The 21,069-nt window shown below is 40.4% G+C and overlaps 1 protein-coding gene across 6 annotated transcripts in view; it reads right to left on the reverse strand.

The window, feature by feature from the left end:
* MARK3 (microtubule affinity regulating kinase 3) overlaps window positions 1–21,069 on the reverse strand; it is a 102,184-nt gene that overhangs the window by 59,392 nt on the left and 21,723 nt on the right. For all 6 annotated transcript variants that reach the window (XM_088829831.1, XM_055418604.2, XM_055418602.2 and 3 more), the window contains exons 2-3: window positions 18,033–18,224; window positions 2,258–2,311 (exon numbers count right to left, since the gene is read on the reverse strand). In XM_088829831.1, the coding sequence (XP_088685957.1) occupies window positions 2,258–2,311; window positions 18,033–18,224 (246 nt within the window). The remainder of the gene's footprint in view (window positions 1–2,257; window positions 2,312–18,032; window positions 18,225–21,069) is intronic.

A 21,069-nucleotide genomic window follows, 5' to 3' on the forward strand; every position in this document is an offset into this window, starting at 1 on the left:
CTGGAAAAGGAACTCAGTGAAAAAGAATTCTGAATGAAATGTTTATAGAATGCTTTTAATTTATAAGAAAAGAATATGAACACATGATTTACAGTTTAAAACAACGCCCTAAAACTGAAAACATTACACTTCTCAGATTATGTAACTTGGATGGATCTTCCTTTAGTATAAATCTTCTGTGGATAGTTCATACTTGTACTATAACAAACAAATCTTAAAAGTCATACCTATTGTTTATGTGCCAAAATTAATGCTGAACAAACCTGCATAATCTCACTATCAAGCTAACCAGACAACCATCATGTACTGAATTGATAGTGATATGACAAACTGTAATTTGTAATAATAATAAAAAATAGTGGCAATTAAAAACTATGACCAAAAATAATGAAAAAAGCAATCAAGCATGAAACAAAAATTGCAATCAACTCAATTCTATGATAAAATTCTTCCTGGAAAAATGCTAGAATTCCAGTTATTTACAAGTACACTTGAACAATGGAAGATTTGTAACATCATTAGAATCCTCAGCAAACCTCTTTACAGGCAAATTTTAGTTCTGAATACCTAGTTTTTATAACTTCTTACCTATTAATTAGCACCAAGTCCCTAGGTACATGAGAAAATGAAAGTTTAAAGAAAGGGATATAATTTCATCTTCAGAACAAAGGACTAGACTTTCTGGATCCTTTCAGGGCCACCCTGAAAATCCTTAAGGCCCACTATGCCCTGCAGAACCACTCGTTTAAATAACATTTTCAGTGCAAGATAAAATCTACCTCCCTTAGCACCTCAACCTCTACCCCACCCCTCAAGGACAGGATTTCAAAATCATGATGTAAATGGAAAATAACCATTGGAACTACATTAGAAATGTACTTAAGGCATTATACTTAAAATACCTTACACACTGCTTTGCAGTTTACAAAACTCTTTTATATGTGTGATTTCATTGATATAATCCATCATGAAAAGGTTAAATCTCCATTTAATTAGTTATTTTTTTATTATTTTCACTTGAAGTTTAGTTGACATACAATATTATGTTTGCTTCAGGTGTACAACATAGTGACCTGACAATCAAACACATTATGAAATGATTACCATGGTAAGTCCAATAACCACCTGTCACCATATAAAATTATTGTAACATTACTGACTTCGTTCCTTATGCTATGTGCTATACCCCCATGACTTGTTTACTTCATAACTAGACGTTTTTACCACTGAAGTCCTCCTTACCTACTTCACTCAATTCCCCTCTGGCAACCAACAGTTTTGCTCTCTGTAAGTCTATTTCTATTGTCTATTTGTTTTGTTTTTTAGTTTCCACATATAAGTGAGACCATATGGTACTTGTCTTTGTCTGACTTATTTCACTTAGTGAAATTATCTCTGTTTTTAAAGACGAGAAACCCAATGTCAGAAAGTTAAGTGACTTGCTCAAGGTCAAGTTAGATATTCAGTTAAGTGGCAGAGGACTTTCTGCTCTTATTTCTAGGTCTCCATACCTTCCAGCTACCACAGGCCAAGTCTAGAAATCTAATGAAGAATGCAAAAAGGCTTTGCAAATCTGAAAAGAAGGATCTTTTTATGAAGAGTGCTAATCAATCACTGACACACCAGTGAAATGCCTATGGCCAGGCCCTGCTTGACCAAGCACATCTTACCGTGGGCCACGAGGACCTTGAAAAGAGGCCCAAGTGATTTTAACATGCAGCACGTTGAGAACTTCTGAGCTACACTAGATAATACAAATGGCAGCAGTGTATTACAAACATGATTACAACTACCAACTCAGTTTTACTTTTTCCCTTTCATATGAATTAATCATCACTCCTTAATTAGACATATAGTGATAGCTTAATAAAGCTAAACTGCTGACTTGAAAAAAGATCACAGTATTAGCTGTAAAAGATGTATAACTCTGCATAAGGCTAATAACATGAAAATACGTTTTCTGTTTTTTTATAATTCTAGTCAATATTTGGAAAATTGAATTTGAAAGTACAGCCTTCAGTTTGTGCTATGAAGAATATTTAAAAATCATTATCTTCAACTGGAAAGGAAGGAAAAAATCGAACAATACTGTATTTAAACAATTACATTTAAGTAGTATTCATCTGAGGAAGAGGAAGCTTTACTGTGTACTAAACACAATAAAAATAACAGTACAGGAAATTAATGGACAAATAAGATGGCAATTAGCACTGAAAATCATTTTTTAAAAAAATACCGGCTGTTGGACCAATCTTACCTTTTGTAGACTTGTTGGATTCAACTGAGTTTTGTCAATTATTTTTATTGCAACCTAGAAAAAAAATAAATTAATAAATATTTACGGATTTAAGAATCTGGTGTGAAAGTCACTCATTCATGTCCAACTCCTTGAGACCACATGAACTATACAGTTCATGGAATTCTCCAGGCCAGAATACTGGAGTGGGTAGCCTTTCCGTTCGCCAGGCGATCTTCCCAACTCAGGGATCGAACCAAGGTCTCTTGCATTGCAGGCAAATTCTTTACCAGCTGAACTACAAGGGAAGCCCAAGAACACTGGAGTGGGTGGCCTATCCCTTCTCCAGCGATCTTCCTGACCCAGGAATCCAACCAGGGTCTCCAGGATTGCAGGCAGATTCTTTACCAACTGAGCTACCAGGGAAGCCCAAGAATTTGGTAATCATAGATTAATTAGTAACAGTTTTATAAACACCCAAACACAAGACATTGTTAAAAAACAAGTAAACAAATCTTAAAAACTTAAAACTCAACTAGTTACAATTATTTAACATTTTATAAATATTTTATTATTGACAAGAGGGCCTTCATACAATTATGGGTACAACATTCTACGTTTAAATAGACAAGGGGGGTGAAATTCCCAGAAACCACGCCAAAAGGGGGAGAAATTATATAATGAAAATATTATTCATCATTTTTATCTAATTTGGGATCCAAACTGAATTCCAGCTGAGCTATTTCAAACCCTAAAAGATGATACCATTAAAGTGCTGCACTCAATATGCCAGCACATTTGGAAAACTCAGCAGTGGCCATGGGACTGGAAAAGGTCAGTTTTCATTCCAATCCAAAAGAAGGGCAATGCAAAGAATGCTCAAACTGTCGCACAACTGCACTCATCTCACACACTAGCAAAGTAATGCTCAAAATTGTCCAAGTGAGGCTTCAACAGTATGTGAACCAAGAACTTTCAGATGTTCAAGCTGAATTTAGAAAAGGCAAAGGAACCAGAGATTAAATTGCCAACATCCGTTGGCTCATAGAAAAAAACAAAAGAGAATTCCAGAAAAACATCTACTTCTGCTTTACTGACTACACCAAAGTCTTTGACTGTGTGGATCACAACTGTGGAAAATTCTGGTGAAAGAGATGGGAAAACCAGACCACCTTACCTGCCTCCTGAGGAACCTGTACGCAGGTCAAGAGGCAACAGAATGGAACATGCAACAATAAACTGCTTCAAAACTGGGAAAGGATTCTGTCCAGCCTCTATACTGGCACACTGCTTATTTAACTTATACGCAGAGTGCACCACGCAAAACGCTGCGACGGCTCAATCACAAGCTGGAATAAAGACTGCCAGGAGATGTATCAACAACCTCAGAAATGCAGATGATACCAGAAAGTGAAGAGGAGCCTCTTAATGAAGAGGAGCCTCTTGATGAAGATGAAAGAGGAGAGTGAAAAATCTGGCTTAAAACTCAATATTCAAAAAGCTAAGATCATGGCATCACTTCACTGCAAATAGATGGGACAAGTGGAAACAGTGACAGATTTTCTTTTCCTGGGCTCTAAAATCACTGTGGATGGTGACTTCAGTCATGAAACTAAAAGATGCTTGCTCCTTAGAAGAAAAGCAATGACAAACCTAGACAGTACTTTAAAAAGTAGAGACATCACTTTACCAACAAAGGTCCATATAGTCAAAACTGTAGTTTTTCCGGTAGTCACGTAGGGATGTGAGAACTGCAACATAAAGAAGGCTAAGCACCAAAGAACTGGTGCTTTCAAACTATGGTGCTGGAGAACTCTTGAGAGTTCCTTGAACAGCAAAGAGATCAAACCAGGCAATCCTACAGGGAATCAACCCTGAATATTCATTGGAACAATTGATGCCATGCCCACCTGATGCAAAGAGCTGACTCATTCGGAAAGAACCTCATAATGAGAAGACTGAGGGCAGGATGAGAAGGGGGCAGCAGAGGATGAGATGGTTAGATGGCATCACCGACTCTACAGACATGAGCCGAGCAAACTCCGGGTGACAGTGAAGGACAGGAAAGCCTGGCAAGCTGAAGTGCATGGGATTGCAAAGAGTTAGACAAGTCTTAGTGACTGAACAACAACGGATATCCAAAACTAGGGGCTACAGACAGCGAGAAGGGGGAATGGGGTGACAGAAGGGGACGGAAGTGAACAGAGAGGCTGTGCCATGAACTAGGGAACATACATAATTAACCCAGCTTTACATCTGAGGTCCAGAACAACAAATGATCTCACCCCAAATCGACAAGGCTGTGTTCCTACCACGTGTCCCTCAGAACACAGATTCAAAGATTCTCTGTCAACAGTTCTTGCACTTTTTGGTCCCTTTTATATTCTTAAAGATTATGGTGGACCAAATACAGGTTGTATCTATCAATATTTGGGCTTCCTCGCTGGCTCAGCAGTAAAGAATCCACCTGCAATGCAGGAGCCGCAGGAGATGTGTGTTCGATCCCTGGATCAGGAAGATTCCTTGGAGAAAGAACTGGCAATCCACTCCAGTATTCTTGCTTGGGAAATTCCATGGACAGAGGAGCCTGGTGGGCTACAGTCCATGGGGCAGCAAAGAGTTGGACACAACTTAGCAACTAAACAACATCAACAGCAAAAAGACATATACTGTACACCTTCACTCATATGAGGTTCCTAGAATATTCAAAAGCACAGAGATAGAAAGCAGAACGTTGGTTGCCAGGGGCTGGAGAGAAGAGGGAATGGCAAATTTAATGGATATAGTTTCAGTTTTACAAGATGAAGAGGTCAGGAGATGAATGGTGGTGATGGCTGTACAACATTATGGATGTATTTAATACAACTGAAATACACATTTTAAAATAGTTAATACATTTTATACTATGTGCATTTATCACAATAAAAACTGAAAGTCCACTGCATGCTAATATAAATAACATTTTAATAAAATTCTCACATGTCCTCCTGTAGTCAATCGGTTATTATACATGTCGCAATGCTTCTGGAAAGTTCTATTTTACACTTGTGGAAAAGAATGAAAGAAGCAAATAATGTCTTAAAGTTTTGATTTTGCAGACCCCCATTAAAAGGATCTTAGAACACCTACAGGGGTCCACATTCCAACTTCAAGAACCCTGTACTACTCATATTAATGCTTTTTTAAAAAACTGTTCAACTTGGTTTAAAGCCTTCATCTGCCCATATATTAGATTACTTCCTAGGAATCTCTTAGCCGGACTGTGAAGAAAGCTGATTGCCGAAGAATTGATGCTTTTGAATTGTGGTGCTGGAGAAGACTCTTGAGAGTCCCTTGGACTGCAAGGAGATCCACCCAGTCCATTCTAAAGTAGATCAATCTGGGTGTTCATTGGAAGGACTGATGCTGAAGCTGAAACTCCAATACTTTGGCCACCTCATGCGATAAGTTGACTCACTGGAAAAGACTCTGATGCTGGGAGGGATTAGGGGTGGGAGGAGATGGGGACGACAGAGAATGAGATGGCTGGATGGCATCACTGACTCGATGGACATGAGTTTGAGTGAACTCCGGGAGTTGGTGATGGACAGGGAGGCCTGGCGTGCTGTGATTCATGGGGTCGCAGAGTTGGACACGACTGAGCGACTGAACTGAACTGAATGAGCTAAAGAAAGGCATCCAGTGAATCTGACCCTGGAGTGGAAGAAACCCACCACCCCTTCACCCCTGGCCTGGGAGGAAAAAAAAAATCAGAATTGGTGGAGGAGGGGAGAGGTGAATGAGTGTACATGTCTGAAAAAGCAAAGTCGAAATTGTAATTTTGTATTCAGAAAATTTAAGTCTTGATGGAAACTAAATAAAGCAAAAGGAAATATTGGCTTCTGACGTATGCAAACGATGACCATCTTGTGTGTACCTTATTTGGGGAGAGGACATCCTATTATAGCCCCAGCACACAACCTGTACACAGGAAGCAGTCAATGAATGCTTACTGCGGTGACCCGAGGCCTTGAACACTCGCATCAGTAACCACAGACACATCAGAGGTGGAGACAGAATAGTGAAGAATGGGGTTTCTGATGTTTTAGCAAACATCAGTGTGAGTTTTAAAATTACATTATTTTAAAGTCAAGGCTCAGCAGTCCAGTGATTAAGACTCTGCACTTCCACTGCAGAGGGCATGAGTTCGATTCCTGGTTGGGGAAATAACATCCCACATGCCATGTGGCGTGGCCAAAGAAACCCCCACAAACTTTACTTTCATAAGTAATTTTATGTGGTATCCTTGGATCATGCCCATTCCCAAAGAAACCCCTTCGATAACACTGTTCTGGCCACAATCCTGCTTTCTGCCTTCTTCTCACATCCAAATCCACCATAAATGCTGTCTTTCCAGTTCAATTTCTATTCTCCTCAGAGGCCCCTTGTTCACTCATTTCTTCTGCCTCTGCTCAGCATCCACCTTCTAGAGATTACATTCTGATTCTGTTAGTATACATTTTCAAGTACTGCTGTTCAAATGGGAGAAGGAAATGGCAACCCACTCCAGTGTTCTTGCCTGGAGAATCCTGTGCACAGAGGAGCCTGGTGGGCTGCTGTCTATGGGGTCGCAGAGAGTCAGACACAACTGAAGCGACTTAGCATGCATGCATGCACTGGAGAAGGAAATGGCAACCCACTCCAGTGTTCTTGCCTGGAGAATCCCAGGGACAGAGGAGCCTGGTGGGCTGCTGTCCATAGCGTCGCACAGAGTCAGACACAACTGAAGCGACTTAGCATGCATGCATGCACTGGAGAAGGAAATGGCAACCCACTCCAGTGTTCTTGCCTGGAGAATCCCAGGGACAGAGGAGCCTGGTGGGCTGCTGTCTATGGGGTCGCACAGTCAGACATGACTGAAGCGACTTAGCAGCAGCAGCAGCAGCTGTTCAAATAGTATCTAAAGCAAAAACAGTTCAAAATATGTTGCATTCAGCCAAATCTCACTGTGGAAGAGAGGCTTTATCAAAAGCAAGTGTCCTCATTTCACACGATGTGTGTATGTGTAGCAATGAAATCTCAAGGGGAAGCTCCTAATCCCTTCTTCCTTCCAGTTCCCTTCTGGGATGACTCAACTACCAAAATAACCTAGGCGCAGAGCTGGAGCCAGGAGAAGAGCTCCGACCTCGAGGCAACTGCCTCACTAGGTGCCTGAGAAAGATGGAGACCTGACAGACCACTCAGTCACTCCCCAGGCTGTAGAGGGTGTGTGTGTATGGGTGTGCTTAGGGCTGAGCACACGCCTGCACAACAAAAGCCACAGGGGTTCACTAGACTGGGAAACAGAAGTGTCCCTGCCACTGTGTAAAGTTCCGGGAAATTCCATTTGTTCCCCCGATGCCTAAAGCAAAGTGGAAAATTACAAAATAGGAATAAAAGAGAGCTCACATGTAAGAAAGGCTTCCCTCAACATTCCTCAAATCAAAAGAATCCAACAAACCTCTGGCAAACACCCACTGGAGAAAAACCCTTATCTTCCAGTTCCTGTCAATTAACTACTGGTCAAAAGAGCCTTACACCCTGATCCTGGTGGGTGTTACAGCATTACAGCTACTAGAAGAGCAGGGGAAAGAAAGACTCCTGAGTCCTTTAAAAGGACACAGTAATCCAGAAGAATGGCATATTACTCAGCTCAGGCTGTCACAGCAAAAATACCATAGACAGGGTGGCTTAAAGAGCAGAAATTTATTTTCTCACAGTTTGGGAAGTAGGATGTCAGAGATCGGGGTGCCAGCACAGGCAGTTCCTCTTGGCAAACAGATACTCACCTTCTCACTGTGTCCTTACAAGGTGGAAAAAGCAAGCAAGCTCTCTGGTGTCTCTTATAAGCACACTAATCCTATCAGATCAGGTGCCTACCTTTATGACCTAATTTAACCTAATTATTTCCACAAAGGCAATATCTCCAAATAAGCTTTTACATCTGAATTCTGGGGGACACAATTCAGTTCACAACAATGGAGAACAGCCGACCAACTGCAAACTAAACCCTAACAGTGTACAACAAAATGGGTGAGTGTCACAAGCACAAGGCAGAGTGAAAGAGGCACACAAATCAACGAACACTGCACGAGGAAGACAGAATAGCCTGTGATGGTTCAGAAGTCATTGCAGTGGTTATCTTGGGGGGAGGAAAGTAACATGATTAGAAGAGGTAGAAGGGAGGACTTCTGGGGTTCAAGTCATGGTGTATTTTTGCTCTGGGTCATGGCTTTGCAAATACTTCTATTTTTTTTCTGGATGTGTGCACTATATTTCAATACGGAGTTAATTTTTTTTAAAGTCAGTGATGACTTTTAAAAAACTACAGTTGAAAAGTCAATAGTTAATGATGCCTAAAATTGAAAAATAATTAAGAATAAGACCTAAAGAACAGTTTAAAAGGCTGAAAGTGATTAGGGAATTGGGGCAAGGCCAGGGAACACTTAAAAAACAAGCATTGATTCTTTAAACTGTGTAATGTATAATTAACTAGAATAAAAATAACTAAAGGGCTTCCCTGATAGCTCAGTTGGTAAAGAATCTACCTGCAACGCAGGAGATCCCAGTTTGATTAAAAAGCTCTTGCGTACCCATAGTGAGTACTTTCAGTTAAAGATGGTGCACTAATCATGTGCATTCTCTCTTCTCCCATATGACAGTCCAATTAAACAATAATGACAAAATGATAAAAAAAAAAAAATGGCAAAGAGAATGGGAGAGGTAGCACCAGCAAACAAGAGACCTGAAACAATTTCTGGGAGACAAAAATCAGAGGCACACATAGCAAGGCACACACAAGCCTAGAGTATGCTCAAGGAAGGATACAATCCAGGAAAAACTTCACTGACCAGAGAAAACAGTTCAATGCTGTGTAAATGAAGGTCCCAGTGAAAGGCCAACTTTCATCCAAGCCACCCTGAAGCTAAGCCAGCCAACTCCACACACCTCATGTAAAGAGCTCTCAGTGTGCTTCTGATTCCTCCACTCTTGAAAATGTTTTCAAGACTAAGACACTTGAGCTCAGTTCAGTTGCTCACTCGTGTCCGACTCTTTGCGACCCCATGGAACTGCAGCACACCAGGCCTCCCTGTCCATCACGAACTCCCGGAATTTACTCAAACGCATCCATGGAGTCGGTGATGCCATCCAACCATCTCATCCTCTGTCGTCCCCTTCTCCTCCTGCCTTCAATCTTTCCCAAAGCCTACAATCTTTCCTAATATTCCTTCCCATGTATCTGCTGTCGCAAGAAAACATCAGTAACAATTAAGCGTCCTCCTATTTAAACAAAAAGGCAGCTGATTCACATTACTCGTGGTAATCCCATTCCATAAATTCACTGTGAACACTGTATTAGTGGACACTGAACCACTGTTTCTAAGAGAAGAGAGGTTCCCGGGAGCTCCTGGTCATAACATTTTCATCAACTGACCAATACATAACCTTATTTTATGTTTCTGCTCAAGGACATCTCAGTTGCTATATATTATTGATTTATCAACAGTGAATAGCACTATCTAACTCATGCCTGAATGAAGCTTATCTAACAAATATATTTTCTCTATAAAGACTCACAGCCTTTGCCCTTAGAAACATTGGCTAGTTACCTCAGCCCTACAGTTGTGGGTCATTTTAAATAGCAAAATCACCATCAAAATGCACAAAAAATGTGGAAAATATGGACTAAATAACCACAAATCAGGCATTTGTTAATTGTGTGAAAGCTGAAAGAAGACCAAGTGTTACCTTGTTGGACCTCAGCAGAGGAAACACACTGCTCTATGCATGGCCAAAAAAGACTGCAAAAGCACTGCGGGTATTGATTTGGGGACTGCAAAAGAATTTTGGAGAGTATGTAAATTTGAAAATATGGAATTTGTGAATAATGAGATTGACTAGTGGGTCTATTCTGAAGATGGACAGCGGTGATGGCTGCAAACAATATAAATGTACTTAATGCCACTGAGCTGCATACTTAAAAATGGCTAAAATGGTAAATTTTATGTTATGTATATTTTATCACAATAAAAAAGCGTAACAATCATGTAATTAAGTGGTTTTTAATTTGTAGGAACTAGGTTTATGTCATTTTTTTCTTTCTCTGCACATTAACTGAAATATTCCACAATAAACCACGATCATCTTTATGCTTTTTAGTTATGTTATTAGACTACTAAGGCTATCGTTTACCATTCTGCTTGCTTCCCTCCAAATCTGCTACTATTATTTCCAATAAAAGCAAACTGTTCAAAATATTCTTTTTGTGTGTCAACAGTTGTTTTGAAGAAACGTGCTATTAATCACTGCCCCCATCCCAGCAGTGACTACTTATTGAGTTTTAACAGAGCAGCAGAGGGCAACACCCGGAACCACCTGAGAGAGATAATGAGGTCCTCCTTTCTTTGTTCGCTGCTCATCTGAGTGGGGCCAGATTTTCTTCATACATGTCAACCAGAACCACATACCAAAACTGTCCGAATGCAGAGCAGACATAAAAATACAGCTACCTTCTATTAAGTGAGATATTAAAGTGAATTGCAAAAAATGAAAAGAATATCATTCTTCTTTGTAATTTGTTTTGGAAAATAAGTCATTTTTCATAAAAATATTTATATTAACAAGTAAAAGGTCTATTATTTTTAATAAATTAATATATATTTTAAGTTTCTTAGTGCTAACTTCTAAAACAATAAACAGCAATAGATGTTACTCATATAAACAAAAGTTTGCTTTGAGTCCTCAATTTAAAAAGTTTAATGGAATTGTAAGATAAAAAATTTGAAAACTACTGTTCAAATCAATGAAACTGCATATAAGCACTGAAACCTACAATTTATGATTATGCAGCACTGGGGAAAACTGTTAAGGATAAAATTCTGAAAGGAAAAAACCAGCATACAAAATCAGGGCCAAAAGTACGTTGAAATATATATAAGATATGATATACCGAAATAATGGTATTCTGAATATTCTGATTGTGGGATTTTTTTTCCTCTCTGGTCTCCAAACTTTCCGTAAAGCTGTTAACACAGTCTTGACACACACAAAAAGTTGTAAACTAAAATCTCAGGAAGTTTAGCACATTTAAGGATGAAAAGCTGAGGTTTTATCATTCTGACAAGCAACAGCAAATACTAATTGAGTACTTAGACGCCGAGGACAAACGAGGCTTAAGACTGAAACCTGTTTTCCGCTCGCTCCTCTCTGGTCTCCTCCAGCGCAGGAGAGAGGACACAGACGGTAAAGCGAACACTCACAAAAGCGCAGGGACGTCAAGAAGACCACAGTGGGAAACATATTTCGGTAACTTTCTGAAGGACCGAGGGTGGAGGGACACTGTAACCAGAAACAATGTGATTTCCACCACGGCCTGAAAAGGGCTCCAGACCTGGAGGTTCCAGGTGACAGGAGCTGCCGGGCTAACTCCAAAGTCAAAAGTCTGCATAAAGAACGCTGCTGCTCCTCAGCCCAACCAATGACCACCGATGTCAGAAGCTAAAGAGGCTCTGGACTCCAAGTCAACAAGCCAGGAGAGGGCAGGAGTGAGGCATGGAGCGGAAAAGTGGGGGATTAAGTGTCAGACTGGCCCTGAGGAGGGTGGGACCACGGAGCCTCCCAAGCAGAACAGAGGATTCTTAATCTAGAGAATGGAAGGGTCCCAGAGAAGAGATGGCAAAGATACCTGGGTCCTCCAATAAAAGCACTGGACAACTCCCAGTGAAAGTGGTCAAACATTCTACGCATGCAGATCCAGCTTCCCATCAGCTTCTCAGGGTTCCACCTAAGACAGACAACCAAAACTTACCAGATTCCAAATGAAGTCTCTAAGAAAGACACCAAGAAAGAATCCCAGAGAAAAGAGAAACAATGTAGGGAACAAGAACACAAAAAGAATAATGCTTTTTACTATCCTCAGGGAGTTAGCAGAAGAAACAGCACTGATAGCAGAACTGGACACTTTTATAAAGACAGATAATCAGAGAATAAGAAAGAACTGGGGGGAGGAGGAGCACACCCACAGGAACTCACACACACTGGAGAGAAAGACGGGCAGACACAGACACTGCCCAGAGAGCAAAACAGAAAGAGAGAAGACAAAACAAAAACCCAAAACCCTAAAAAAGCAAGGCTCTTGAGAATTCACTGGTGGTCCAGTGGTTAGGCCTCAGCACTTTCACTGCCAAGGCCCAGGTTCAATCCCTGGTCACAGAACTAAGATCCTACAAGCCATATGGCACAATCAAAAATCATACAAATCAAGACCCCTTTCAAGGCTTCCAATCTCTGATTAATTAGAACTCCAAGGAATTCCCTGGTAGTCCAGTGGTTAGGAATCCACACTTTCACTGCAGGGGGTATTGGTTCAACCCCTGGTCAGGGAACTAAAGACCCATGGACTGCAGTACGTCAGGCTCTCCTGTCCTTCACCATCTCCCAGACTTGCTCAAACTCATGTCCATTGAGTCAGCGATGCCATCCAACCATCTCATCCTCTGTCATCCCCTTCTCCTCCTGTCTTCAATCTTTTCCCAGCATCAGGGTCTTTTCTAATGAGTCAGCTCTTTGCATCAGGTGGCCAAAGTATTGGGAGTTTCAGCATCAGTCTTTCCAAAGAATATTAAGATTGATTTCCTTTAGGATTGACTGGTTTGATGTCTCTTAACATACCATATAATAACTCTTTATCTTCTACTGACTGAATGAATTAAGCCCCTGAATTACCAAAATCACCTCCTGGAGCACTCTGGGTTTTCTTTAGAGGTCTCAGTACCTCAACAGGAAAGACACATCACATTCCCATAAAAGAGCAAGAGAATGCTGATAGAAAAATTTTCGTTTTCTGGAGAACAGTACCAAGTGATAAAAATACAGTAACTATAGTTTTTAGGTTTCTTTTGATCTATTAGGAATATTATAATAAACCTGTAATAAAATGTATACTATAATAAACCTATAATAAAATCAACTGTCTAAAAAAAACTTCAGTTTTTTACCATATGACCCAGCAATCCCACTCCTGGATTAATTATCCTTAAGAAATTAAAATTTATGCTCACATAAAGACCTGTACAGGGACTTCTTTGGTGGGCCAGTGGTTAAGACTCCACCATGTTCAAAATGCAGGGTGCAGATTCAATCCCTAGTGGGGAACTAAGATCCCTTACGCCACATGGTATGGCCCCCCAAAAAAAGTGGAATGAAATAAAAATTCATCTGACAGAGTAAATGGCAAGAAGATCAATGAAATTCTTAAGAAATAAGAATAATCAGCAGGGGACTTTAACCTACTTCTAAAAATAAAAATGTACAATCAAAAGCTGAAGTAATAAAAACACCATGACTGGTATAAAATTAAATAAATTAAATCAGAGAAACAAAAGGGGATTTAACCATCAGGGGGAAAGAACCGATGATCCTGGGAAAGCAGTACTGCACATAGGGGAAAAAAAGTTAAGACTCTACACCTCATACTAATCCTCCAAAATACACAATTAAGTCAATTAAACATTCAAATGCCAGTCACAGCAGTATTTAAAGAAAAAAACAAAATCATTTTTACAATCTGGGAAAAAAGTACACTGTTCTCACCAAGACATGAAACCCAGACAGATCAGACCGATGTCTAAAAACACATAAAAGGTTTAAATCACTAAAAGAGAAAAGAAACACAGATAAAGGATATACAACAGGAAACTTATTTTAAAAAGAAAATATAAATGACACAAATATATGAAAATATCATCAATCTAAGCAGCTATCAAAAAAGCAATCTTTTTTAAAAAACATCATTTTTTTGTTTATCCAATAGACAAAAGTTATCTATAGTGTTATCAAGGGTGCAGAAAAATAGGCCCTCTCATTCATTTTGGTAGGCTAATAAAATAGTACGACATTCTCTCAAAACCAATTTAGCAGTACCTATTACAGTATTAAAATGCAGAAACATCACTTTGCTAACAAAAGGTCCATATAGTTAAAGCTATGATTTTTCCAGTAGTCATGTACAGCTATGAAACCTGGATCATAAACGCTTCTGAACCAAAGAATTGATGCTTCTGAACTGTGGTGTTGGAGAACACTCTTGAGAGTCCCATAGACTGTAAGGGAATTGACGCTTCTGATCTGTGGTGTTGGAGAAGATTCTTGAGAGTCCCTTGGACTGTAAGGAGATCAAATCAATCACTCCTAAAGGAAATCAACCCTGAATATCCACTGGAAGGACTGACGGTGATGGTGAAGCTTCAATACTTTACTTTGGCCACTTGATGCCAAGAGCTGACTCACTGGAAAAGACCTTGATGCTGGCAAAGACTGAAGGCAAAAGGAGAATGGGGTGGCAGAGGATGAGACGGTTAGACAGCATCACTAATTCAATGGACATGAATTTGAGCAGTTCTGCCAGTTAGTGGAGGACAGAGAAGCCTGGTGTGCTACATTCCGTGGGGTTGCAAAGAGTCAGACACGACTTATAGCCTGAACAGCAACAAACTACAGCCTCACATTCCCTCTAACCCAGGTCTTCCAGACATCTAGGAATTTATCCTACAGAAACACTCTTAATAAAGGACAGAAAGTTATGTTTAAGGACATTCAGTACAGATGTTGTAATAGCAAAAAAATCAGAAACCACCCAATGCCCATCAATATAGGTCAACTGTGGTGCCAGCACACACTAGCAGGCAAGGTCCCATTGAACAGAGTACGTCAGATCTAGAAGCACTAAATCCAGATGTGATCAAGACGTGATCGAGTACTTGCTAAGAAAAACTACCATTATGGCCTTTCTTGTTAAAATAAACAAAAAATTACTGTGTAAATAAAAAACTGCAGTATACCAAACCGCTGAAAGTGATCCTCTGAGAGAAAGTTTAAGGAATTTTATTTTTCCACATAATGAATTTCTATAATGTTTATATTTTACTTGATTCTGGGTAAGACCTACAATAGGGGGGAAAAAAAGTAAAATCAATTTTTTCAGACCTCAAAAAAAAAGTGTCTTAAGTTAGCCACTATCTAGTCAAATTCAAGCATTTCTGGAGAGAACACACTAGATGTAAACATGGTAAGACTCCAGCACACGTAAGTTATGTAAAAGGGGAGAGGGTCTTTCTGTCTCACTCCTCTTTTAACCCACCATCTCTATCTATATAAGGAAACTGGCCAAGTAACCACCTGAAACTGGTCGCGGGAAATAAACTCAGAGGTTCTGTTCCTTATTTCAAAAAGTCTGGATCCAGGGCAGCAAAGAAAGCTCCACCAAACTCATGCTATTTACTGATTCCAAAAGCAGTCCCGGCATCTCTATGGAGTCTTAACCAGGGAATGGTCACTAAAATTGAGATGAAAGGTGAAGAGACAAATTTTTAGTCACAGTCTTTACTTAAGACTCCAGTTAGAATAGACCAATGATGCACAACCTTCTTCAGGCCCCAGAACACAGAGGAAGTTAGATTATTTGTAGGGCAAGTTGTAGCAAATCCAGGGTGGGTCCCACTCCAGCACGCTGTTGCACAGTGGACTGCAGGCCTCAGTACATCTTAACACTGCCCTGGCACAGATATCAGCAGGCTCTGCTACACAGGAATCATTTCTTTACCGTTTCCTTCAAAAGTAACATTCAGTTCAGTTCAGTCGCTCAGTCGTGTCCGACTCTTTGTGACCCCATGAATCACAGCACGCCAGGCCTCCCTGTCCATCACCAACTCCCAGAGTTCACTCAAACTCATGTCCATCGAGTCGGTGATGCCATCCAGCCATCTCATTCTCTGTCGTCCCCATCTCCTTCCGCCCCCAATCCTTCCCAGCATCAGAGTCTTTTCCAGTGAGTCAACTCTTCACATGAGGTGGCCAAAGGATTGGAGTTTCAGCTTTAGCATCAGTCCTTCCAATGAACACCCAGGATTGCTCTCCTTTAGAATGGACTCGTTGGAACTCCTTGCAGTCCAAGGGACTCTCAAGAGTCTTCTCCAGCACCACAGTTCAAAAGCATCCATTCTTCGGCGATCAGCCTTCTTCACAGTCCAACTCTCACATCCATACATGACCATGGGAAAAACCATAGCCTTGACTAGACGGACCTTTGTTGGCAAAATAATGTCTCTGCTTTTTAATATACTATCTAGGTTGGTCATAACTTTCCTTCCAAGGAGTAAGCGTCTTTTAATTTCATGGCTGCAATCAGCATCCACGTTCATTCAATAAATATTTATTAAGTACAGAAGGAAATGGCAACCCACTCCAGTGTTCTTGCCTGGAGAATCCCAGGGACGGGGGAGCCTGGTGGGCTTCCGTCTATGGGGTCACACAGGGTCGGACACGACTGGGGTGACTTAGCAGCAGCAACAGGGGGAGAATGGATACATGGATATGATGGCTGAGTCCCTTCGCTGTTCACCTGAAACTATCACAACACTATTTGTTAACTGGCTATATCCCAATACAAAATAAAGGTTTTTTAAAAAATTTATTAAATACTTAATAAGGCTTCCCTGGTGGCTCAGTGGTAAAGAATCCATCTGTCAATGCAGGTGATGTGGGTTCGATCCCTGCTCTGGGAAGATTCCCTGGAGAAGGAAAAAGCAATCCACTCCAGGAAAATCCATTGCCTGGAAAATCCCATGGACAGAGGAGCCTGGGCGTTACAATCCATGGAGTTGAAAAAGTCAGACACAACTTATCGACTAAACAACGAGTACCTAATATGTGCCAAATATGGTTAAGTGCGGATATTTTCCCTATAGATTAGAGGGGAAAGACAGATAAATAAGCAATTTGCAATATAATTGCAATTATAATACTAAAACATATTATTTATTTAACTGTAATGGTAAAAATGCTATTGAGGGAAAAAGTATCATGATTTTTAACATGAGTGCCATGCCTGGGGAAAGGGAGTCTGTCAATCACTACTTTTCCCAAGAAGTGACTCCAACACAAAAGGATGAAGTGTATTTTAGGCAAGAAACAGCAGGTACAAAGATCCAAATCCAAGAAACTATGTAAAAAAAAAAAAAAAAAGCTGAACAGGGACTTTCCTGGTGGTCCAGTGGTTAAGAATCCACTGTTCAATGCAGAGGTCGCAAGTTTGATCCCCGGTTGGGAAACGAAGACCCCACGTGCCGCAGAGCGACTCAGCCTGTGCGCCACCACTAGAGAAAAGCCTGCACACCAGCAAATGGCCCATGTGTCTCACTGAAGACCCAGCGCAGCCAAAACCAAAACCACCAGAACAGCTCTGTGCTGCACAAAAAGAATGTGAGGAGGGAGTTAATTAAGGAGCAGTTTCAATGGAAGTGTTTTTGATAAACATGGAATGTGGTTGAGCAGAAAGCAAATATGACAAAAATTAGGAAAGCATGTGCCTTTCTACATAATAACCTATCAAATTTAAGCTATGAGATAAATGGGGAGATGAAGAAGCTTCTTGAGGAAAAATCTATAAAAACAGTCAACACTTGATTTTTGAAAGTACCATGAGCTTGTAATGAAATTAAACATTTTTACTGTGGTGGTAGACATTTACCACTGAAAAAGAACGCTACCTTTTTATAAAGGCAAAGATCATTCAAATACTCAGTATGTAATCTTTACAACATGTAAAGAAATGAGAAAGTAAAAGAACTCCCAGGAAGGTTAATATATAAGCTTCCTATTCTTTAAAAATGTTTAATTAGCTTACAGAAAGCCCAAATATATACATTGTGTTCCTCTTTCTCTCACATGGAAATAAACAGAAAAGTGTATTAGCAGAAATCAAGCATAATTTGTTACTCACCTCTCTGCCTGTAAGGATGTGTCTTGCCAACTTCACTTTTGCAAAATTCCCTTTGCCGATAGTTTTTAACAGCCGGTAGTTTCCAATGTGAGGCTGCTCATCCGCACAGGAAGCTACAGAGTTTCTACACCGTGCTCCAGAGCGCCCAGAGCGCGAGGGGACTTCCTGCCGCCCATCTCCATGTGATGTGTGCTGCAATAAAACAGACAACAAAGGGCAGGAGATGAGGGAACCCACAGGAGCTGACAAGGTTTAAGGGTCTTTAGCTGAAGAAACAAAACATCACTGCTTTAATTTTAATCCCAATACATATGGCACTTTATGGGGACTTGCCCACATGATATAAATTCGTGAGAAAAATAAAATGCTGAGAAGAGAAATACCAGTCTTGAACTTCAACTGGGTGTTCAGATAGATGAGATTATTTTCTGTATGTGGCTATACCGTAAAATAGGAGAAAGAAGACTGCCTTATAGTCATAAAGAACTTAACTTTCCCACATGCTATTAAATATACCAGCACATATTATACTTAACACACCTTATGATACAGGTAGAACAGGTAACATCACCATTCACCAGATGAGGATACCTTGAGATTTATTCACCACCAAATCACTAGTGAGAAATCCAAAGAGAATACGGATTCCCAACTTCTTTCTAAACTACGCTGCTAACAATGATTTTTAAGACAATGTGTGCCAGACTCTAAAGTCCTTGATAAACATTTGTTGAACAGATGAATACAGTACTCAACATACTCCAAAAAGGTAAAACAAATCATAAACGCTTCTAACCACATTAAATAGAAAGGTGCTCGAGCTACAAATGCCTGATGAGGACAGCTCTGCATGCATAAGCAACCAGCTGCCTAGCGCCTCCTCTCCCCCCACACCTCACAGCTCGAAGGCTGCCACACCTCACTGCCCACCTCTCATGAGCGCTGCTTCCTCTCCTCTCGGGACACTTTCAAGCACCTTCATCCCTTTCTCCTCTCTAACTTTTTGTCCAGGAAGACATCCCTTGTTTCTCATGTTCTCTCTCTTCCTGTAGGTCAAAACAAGCCTGATTCTAGGTGCTAAACATAAGAAACTACACTTTGTAACACATTCTTATCAAGGAAAAAAAAAAAAAAAAAAACTAGCATTTTACAGTGAAAGAATTTCTGCCATCAACCTCTGAATTCCTCAAAAGACATCCTTTTCAGAATGTCCACGTTAATTTCCATCTACATTTTTATATTCCTCTAAGTAAATCTCTGTCACTCCTGTACCAAGTTTCGAGATAGGTTTTCTTCTATTTTAAGTTAAAAAGATTTTTACAAACTGGTTACAAATCTAAACAACTTTATTCCTGTAGCAAAAAGATTCTACTTTTCAAATGAGAATTCTGGGAAAACAGCCCATTACAAATGAGGAATAGCAAGGAGAGATAAGACCTTCAATGAACAATGCAAAGAAGTAGTGGAAAACAATAGAATGGAAAAGACTAGAAACCTCTTCAAGAAAACTGGAGATATCAAGGGAACATTTCATGCAAGGATGCACGATAAAGGACAGAAGGGCAAGGACCTAACAGAAGCAGGAGACTTAGAAGACGCGGCGAGAATACACAGAACTGTACAAAAAAGGTCTTAATGATCGGGATAACCATGATAGTGTGATCACTCACCTAGAGCCAGACATCCTGGAGTGTGAAGTTAAATGGGCCTTAGGAAGCATTACAACAAACAAAGCTAGTGGAGGTGATGGAATTCTAGCTGAGCCACTGAAAGATCCTCAAAGAGGATGCTGTTAAAGTGCCGCACTCAATATGTTGGCAAATTTGAAAAACTCAGCAGTGGCCACAGGACTGGAAAAGGTCAGTTTTCATTCCAATCCCAAAGAAGGGCAGTGCCAAAGAATGTACATTGTGTACAACTGCACTCATTTCACACGCTAGCAAGGTAATGCTCAAAACCCTTCAAGCTAGGCTTCAACAGCATGTAAACTGAGAACTTCCAGGTGTACAAGCTGGATTTAGAAAAGGCAGAGGAACCAGAGGTAAAATGTCAGCATCTGCTGGATCACAGAAAAAGCAAGAGAATCCCAGAAAAACACCTATTATGCTTCATTGACTAGGCTAAAGCGTCTGACTGTGTGGATCACAATAAACTGTGGAAAATTCTTAAAGAGCTGGTAATACTAGACTAACTTACCTGCCTCCTGAGAAAGCTATCTGTATGCAGATCAAGAAGTGAAGTGAAGTCGCTCAGTTGTATCCGACTCTTTGTGATCCCATGGACTACAGCCTACCAGGCTCCTCCGTCCATCGGATTTTCCAAGCAAGAGTACTGGAGTGGGGTGCCATTTCCTTCTCCAGGGGATCTTCCCTACCCAGGGATCGAACCCGGGTCTCCCGCATTGTGGGCAGATCTGCATCTGCCTGCAGATCAAGAAGCAAGAGCTATTTAAAACCTTACACGAACAAACGACTGGTTCAAAATTGGGAAAAGAATATGACAAGGATTACGTCAAGGCTGTATATTGTCACCCTGCTTATTTAACTTATATGCCGAGTACATCATGCGAAATGCCAGGCTGGATGAATCACAAGTTGGAATCAAGATTGCAGGGAGAAATAACAACCACCTCAGATATGCAGATGATATCACTCTAATGGCAGAAAGTGAAGAGGAACTAAAGAGCCTCTTTATGAGGGTGAAAGAGGAGTGAAAAAGCTGGTTTAAAACTCAACATTCAAAAAACAAAGATCACAGCATCCAGTCACTTCATGGCAAATAGAAGGGGAAAAAGTGGAAGCAGTAAAAGATTTTCTTTCCTGGGCTCCAAACATCACTGCAGATGGTGACTGCAACCATGAAATTAAAAGATGTCTGCTTCTTCGAAGAAAAGCTATGACAAACCTACACAGCATATTAAAAAGCAGAGATATCACTTTGCTGACAAAGGTCCGTCTAGTCAAAGCTATGGTTTCTTTTTTAAAAGGAAATCAACCCTGAATATTCATTGGAAGGACTTGATGCTGAAGCTCCAATG

Source organism: Moschus berezovskii, chromosome 21 (genome assembly GCF_049115385.1).
Source record: "Moschus berezovskii isolate FMDL1 chromosome 21, NW_MosBer_1.0, whole genome shotgun sequence".
NCBI lineage: Eukaryota > Metazoa > Chordata > Mammalia > Artiodactyla > Moschidae > Moschus > Moschus berezovskii.